Genomic DNA, 6701 nt, shown 5'->3' with positions numbered 1-6701 from the left:
ACAAAGGGAGAATGGCAAATCCTCCAATTGGACCAGATAATCACTCTCCTGTGAAAAGCCTACAATCCACATCCTCTGTTTTCTTCTTAGCTGAGCTTCAACTCTGTTTGGTCAATAATTTTATTTTATGTGTGAAGCCCATAAATCACCCTCCAATACACATTGGACAGTGAAGAGTCCTGGTAGATTAGACATCAGCCACAGGAGAAGTCTCATCTCTATCCAGGAAAGCTGGGTGCTGCTGGAGAGACCCAGCATTTTCATTTCATGCAGTTATGTTTTTTTGAAGACGCCTCACTACACAGTAGGACAGCTCTCCAGAGCAACAACAAATTGGATGGATAAAGGTTTGCTGGATCAGATCTTCTTACATGTTTAAAGAGAGACCATTACAAAAGTGTGAACTGCGGTTTTATCCAGGTAACTCTCACTGTACAAACATAACAAATTTCACTGCTGGAACCGAGTTATCCAACATGTACAGAGTGTATCTGAAGGAAACTTTGTCAGCCACCGGAGCATTGCTTAGATGCAGGTTGTGACTGAAGCCTCCAAAGTGATTCATTGTGTGACTGTATTTGTCCCATCCCACGAGAATCAGTAATTTAGCTCAGGAGGCAGCCTGGAGGGAATAGCCCGGCATACAGAGCCTTCCTATGTGGCTGAGAGAGGCACAGAGATTTCAGAAAAAAACCCCTCACCTCCTCTTATTCGCAAGAGCAGGAGTTTTTGACACGAGCTGAAGTTGAGGCGGTCAAATGAAGTGGGTATTTTTCTCTGCTATTTGTGTCTCAGGAATGAATATAACAGAAAATATTGATTCATTCAGAGAAAGATGCTACACAAAGAGAAAGATTAAAGAATGTATGGTCCTGGGCCATGCACAAGCTCTTAGTTTATAATCCATTTTCCATTTTAGCCTTAAAATTCAATTCAACTAAATAAGGTTCCCCTTTAACATCTAATGGAGACTTTATCATGTTTAAGGAGACAAGTTACTTCAAAGATTATGAAGACAAAATGAGCAGCAACAGCGGTGTTTAGTTAGGCCGTTTCAGACGTCTTTGTTGCTTTCCTCTGTGTACAAAATAAGCTGCCTTGGCTGACACTTGTTTTAATGGGGGATGAACCACAACAGAGTGCTTTTGTACAAGCTTATTCCATAGGGTTCTTTCAGCCACACTTTTCTCAGGGCACATCGTTCAGCCTGGACATTGGAGGAAACTGGAGCAGTTTTGACATGTTGACAGACACATATAAAATCCAAAGATCTTTTGATGCTGAAGACATTTGTATGTATGCTCAGGCCCTTCTGTTACTGCTGTAGAGGATGAAATCTGCCCCAAGTGCCATGCTCCTTCACACTTTCATCGATCACAATTTATTTTTCCAATTCACTTCCCCTGGGATTGGTTTCAAAAACAGACTTTCGCACCTCATGCCAGCAAAGGCCAGGGAAGCCAAGGATGTGAGATTCAAGTTTAAAGGTTGACTTCAAGGCAAACAAGCAGCCCCCCCACCTCAGCCTCCAGGTCAGCTTTGCTCTCCAGAGACAGTTCTCTATTGTGGTTGTTGATAGCGTTAGAAATACCAATATTCTTCATCCATGCTGTGGAAAAGCAGAGTGGTTTCTCATGTTCACGGAAGGTGATCTGCCTTTATATAAAGCCTTCTTTTAAGCACAAGTATTATTAAACCCACAAGAATCCATAAAGAGTGATGGGACATTTTTTCTAAAATGTCAGGCCTGTACATCTTCCACTTCTGTGATTCAGAAGCAGCATAAAAGGCCATAAACCATTCAACTGCTGTGATTCACTGCTCTGGTTCGTACGCTTGGTACAAATATTCAGAGATCCAAGCAATAACTACCCCCCCAAAAGGTTTTAAACGATTTTTTAATGCCTGCCATAAAGATGGACTTCCAGGTAAGGCGTTATTCTCCTGATTGATATTGGCTGTTTTAGGTAGCAAGTCCCCCATGGTAAAGATTGACGCTTACTTTAAGAATCGCGTGGTGTGGTACATAAAGCAGTGCACTTTGCAAATGTGTTTCCTCCCTGACCTATGCTGAACATGAGACACTAATCACCCAGGCATTTTCTGGGCAAAAGTTTACAGGGAATGAAAGAAGGATGGCAACTTCTTCCCCGTGAAGGAATCTGGAAGCTCCCCTAAACCTCCTTGTATTAACTTTGCAGTAGATGAAGGTGTTAAACTGGCATGTGTCTACCAACAGGGGAGTGATCCTTTTAAGTCCTCTCCTTCGTCCCCACTTGTGGAATTTGTTGTGCCAGTGGGACAAAGCTGGCTATAAAAACCCGGCGCAGGGGACTCTGTCCCACTCAGGCAGCCTGCCACCACATCTCTGCTGACACCAGCCCCACATCCCCCCTTCAGCTCTGCTGGTCGGGGGCTGCTTCGCCCACGGAGGAGAATGGACGTGAGGCTCGCCCAGATGCTCTGCATGCTCTGCCTGGTCATTTCGGTCCGAGCGGTTACCCAGGAAGGGTTCAAGGAGGTGTTGCTGAAGCAAATGGGGCTCTCTGAGGTCCCTAAACTTCCTAAGAGAGATTTGGTGGATCTGGTTATCCCAGACCACGTCAAGAACAAATACGTCTCCATGCTGAAGCGCCAGAGGGTGAAGCGCCGAGCTTTGCCCAGCCTGGCCGGCATCCTCAGGGGCATCCCTGGCAACGCAGGTAACGTTTCTGCTGTCACGGTCGGGAGCTCACGCAGCGCTGGGTGCACACAGGGGCAGCTGCCCACGCTTGCCCAGCAGAGGCAAACCCACGGGGGGAACGAGGTTTGGGTCTGCCCCCAAACCTCAGGCGGGTAGGAGAGGTGCGTGTGACAGCATCTTAAAAGATTAAGATGCGCTTGTAACTCCTTGCACCTAGGGGGGTCCCACGGTCCTTGCAAAGGGCAGGTTGCTGCTGGAGCTTGATAGAAAAGAAAAGCCTTGGTAGCCAGGCAACAATTTGGGCAGGTGGAAAAACACTGTAAAGAAAAAAAGTCAGTAGAAAGTCCAGATTCTGCAGGTATTGGGTCAAAACTCCAGAAATAAGTCCTCTAATAGGAATCACACACTTTTGAGGATGTTTCACTGTCCCATGTCTTGGTTTGTTTTTTTTTTGTCTGGGAAAAACACAAAGGAGGAAATCAGCTGTACAGGCACAATGGTGTCTGTGCAAGGACATTTAGAGTTTGTTTTGCTTTCGAAAGACGCACACAACACCCTGGGCAGCAAATGAAAACACGTTTACGTTGCAAGCGCTGCAGTTTCCTGCTTTGGTGCCCAGCACTGGCACAGAGAGATGTCTGCTCAATTTGGGCGCAACTGATATAGGAGATTTCTTTCCATTGCCTCCAGGTTGCAGAGGCTCAGACATAGGATTAGAATCAGGGCATTTGCAAGACACTGATTCAAGTATGCATTAGAAAAGGTGTGTTTAGTGGCTGTCCCTGCCACAAGGGCTGGATGTGGGAGCGTGGAAGGACTGTGTTGTGATGATAATTGTGGACAAAGTGTGGGGGCTTTGCTCAGCAGTCCAGCAATGACAGGCTGTCTGTTTTTTTCCCAACGTACACAGGCACAGCAGGAGAATTCCTCCGCTCTGACACCACCACACGTCAGAACCTGATCTTTGACATGGAGGGCAGAATACCTAAAAACAGTGAAGTGACAATGGCTGAGCTGAAACTCTTCAAAAAGCCTCTGGACAGAGCAAACCTGCCTGCCAAGCATCCGCACCGGCCCGTCTCCAATGCCAGGGTCAGCGTGTACTGGGTGCAACGGCAACACGACGGTACCAACAGGACCTCCCTGGTAGACTCCCGGTAAGAAAGGAACCTCTCCTTAAGGCAGGGCTCTAGTTATGGGCTGGGTGTGCGTCCTCTGGGATGGGTTTGGGTGTCATGTGTTTGTGCTTCCTGTCAGTCTGATGAGGTCGCATCTGTAGAATCAGGCTATATAGCCTCTCAACCCAGAATGAGTGTGTCAGAGTAGGTAATACGTGAAGACTACAATATATGATGATTAGTTGAAATAAACTATTTCTGTGTCATGTGCTGATGCCCCGTGCTGCTGGGTGTTCCCTTCTAAAACCTTCCACCTGGTTCACTCCTCTCTCACTCTCTAACTCGCGTGGGTTACTGACTGCTGGTATTTCTATTGGCCATTTCATTAGCTCATTTAAATAAGTAAAATATGCAAAAAGCATCCTGATTCTATAGCCTTGAGCTCTGTGGGAGTTTCAGAACCCTTGGAGGCAGAACTAGACATCAAACCAAATTTGCTGGGTGGGTAGAAACTTATGGTCCTAATGCCACTAGGACAGGAGCAGGTGGGAGCAGAGGTGTTCACCAGGCAGTTGTCACGAACACTGAGGCTGCATATAACCCTGCACCACCATATTTCTTTATGAGCATGAATGAATACCTTGACATGAGCATGCACAAAGGGTTTTATTTAGCCCTTCAGTGTCTGTTAAATCTGCGTGCTTCTTTTTGAGGCGTGAGTTAATTGCTGTGGGTGCTTGCCCAGAGCGCTCACCAAAATTATCATGTAATCAAGGCACATGGCAATCTACAGAAAGGGAACGTTTCTGCTGCAGTAACAGGGCTGCCAGCCCAGGCTTTATCTGATGGGCTTTTCTCTAACACCGATCCCCTGTCTCACAGGCTGGTTCCCATACGTGAGTCGGGCTGGAAGAACTTTGACGTGACGCAGGCCGTGCATTACTGGCTGCGAAACAAGAGGCACGAGCCGATGTTCCTGGAGGTGTGGATTGAAGGAGAGCAGGTTGGCAGCCATGCCTCGGAAATGGCCAAAGCTGTGCGTTTCACCTCACAGGACCCCAAGGATAAAGCCCTTGGCAAACCTGAACTGGTGCTTTACACCCTTGACTTGGAAGACTATGGGTATGTATGACACCTATTAATAGAACTGTGCTGTCTCTAGTGCAGCTTTGCCCCTGATTTATTGCATTGTGTGTGCCAACCCAGGGTGTGCAGCTCTTGTCCTCACAAGAAACCACTGTGAATGGAGGAGTTCAAAAGTTGCTGCTGAATCACACCTCTCTTTTCCCGTATTTGTTGCCTGAATATTCAAAGAAAACTCAAGCATGGCCCAAGTTTTGTGTCTTGGGAGTCACCTGTGCTATTAAGAGGGGGGATTTATAGAATCATAGAATCATTGAATCATTTTGGTTGGAAGATACCCTCAAGGTCATTGAATCCAACCATAACCTAAGTCTAGCACTAAGCCATGTCCCTAGGAACCTCATCTAAACACCTTTTAAACACCTCCAGAGATGGTGACTCCACCACTTCTCTGGGCAGCCTGTTCTAGTGCTTCACAACCCTTTCTGGGTTTTTTTTCCTAATATCCAATCTGAAGCTCCCCTGGCACAACTTGAAGCCATTTCCTCTTGTCCTATCACTTGCTACTGGGGAGAAGAGACCAAGCCCCTCCATGCTACAACCTCCTTTCAGGCAGTTGCAGACAGTGATAAGGTCTCCTCTCAGCCTCCTTTTCTCCAGGCTACACAGCCCCAGTTCCCTTAATCGCTCCTCATATATTATTTCTCCCACCTTCACAATTCCCAGTTATGGCATCAGTTCTTGTTTCTCCTTTGGTGTGCAGGGGCCCTGGGGACTGCAAGAAGGAGGCGGTGATGGGGAAGTCCACGTGCTGTCGGCAGAAACACTACATCAACTTCCGCGAGCTTTCCTGGGCACAGTACTGGATCATCGAGCCAGCAGGGTACCAGGCTTACCGGTGCTCAGGGGGGTGCCTGCAGCCCCCCAACCCACTGCGGCACTTCGGCTATGGGGAGCGCACGTGCGTCGTGGCAGAGAGCTCCCCGCTCCCCATGATGTACCTCATCCAGAGGGGCAATCGCACTGAGATTGAAGCTGCTGAGTTTCCCAACATGATCGTTGAGAAATGCAGCTGCGTCACAGATGGCATGGCACTGGTGTGAGATGTGGGTGGCCAGACGGGGATGTCACCCAGTCCCACAGCCCTGCCCAGAGCCACCTTGGTCCTCAGCCCTGGGGACAGCGATGAAGGTCTGTGGGGACGCCCAGATACCTGACAGCAAGGGTCCGCAGCAGCAGGGGATGCAGCTCTCCCATGCACCCTGCTACCCTGCAGAGAGGGTGCACTTAAAGGCACTGTCCTTATAGATGGGCTCAGAGGAGCATCCATCTTCACATCTCACAGAATCACAGAATGGTTGGGGTTGGAAGGGACCTCTGGAGATCATCCAGTCCAACCCACCTGCTAAAGCAGGTTCACCCAGAGCAGATCACACAGGAACGTGTCCAGGCAGGTTTTAATGTCTCCAGAGAAGGAGACTCCACAACCTCTTTGGGCAGCCTGTTCCAGTGCTCTGGCACCCTCTGTGAGGGGTACCTATGGAGCCTAACGCTTCTTAGGGCCCCTTTGACGGTGGTCAAATTTCATTGAATTTGATGGAGCTGCAGCCAATTTATTTCAGCTCCCACCCCAGAGTATTGCAAACAGCTACAGGTGAAGGAGGAGGGATCATGGCCAGAGGAAGGAGTGATGCATGGGTTCAGCTTTTCATCCTTAGACTCCTGGCATTTCTTAAGTTTCGATCCTTTTCTATCCAAGTCATGTTTATGGGGAACTGTAGAGCAGAAGCACTTACATGTATATATTATATACACAC

At 48.1% G+C, this 6701-nt stretch overlaps 1 protein-coding gene across 1 annotated transcript; it reads left to right on the top strand.

The window, feature by feature from the left end:
* The first annotated feature begins 2437 nt into the window (after nt 1–2437).
* Nucleotides 2438–6028, top strand: LOC136100600 (left-right determination factor 2-like). Its single transcript, XM_065835851.2, has 4 exons — nt 2438–2702; nt 3606–3840; nt 4684–4923; nt 5648–6028. Exons 1-4 carry the CDS (start codon nt 2438–2440, stop codon nt 5985–5987), a joined length of 1080 nt encoding a protein of 359 aa, XP_065691923.1. The 3' UTR covers nt 5988–6028.
* The last annotated feature ends 673 nt before the right edge of the window (nt 6029–6701 follow it).

The sequence above is a fragment of the Patagioenas fasciata genome, chromosome 3 (genome assembly GCF_037038585.1).
Source record: "Patagioenas fasciata isolate bPatFas1 chromosome 3, bPatFas1.hap1, whole genome shotgun sequence".
Classification (NCBI taxonomy): domain Eukaryota; kingdom Metazoa; phylum Chordata; class Aves; order Columbiformes; family Columbidae; genus Patagioenas; species Patagioenas fasciata.
This window is presented reverse-complemented; position numbering and strand designations above follow the sequence as displayed.

Coding starts and splice junctions, on each gene's coding strand:
- LOC136100600 (XM_065835851.2), top strand. CDS start 2,438: ATGGACGTGAGGCTCGCCCAGATGCTCTGCATGCTCTGCCTGGTCATT. Junction 2,703..3,605: donor GGGCATCCCTGGCAACGCAG/GTAACGTTTCTG, acceptor GCACAGCAGGAG/AATTCCTCCGCTCTGACACC. Junction 4,924..5,647: donor CTTGACTTGGAAGACTATGG/GTATGTATGACA, acceptor TTTGGTGTGCAG/GGGCCCTGGGGACTGCAAGA.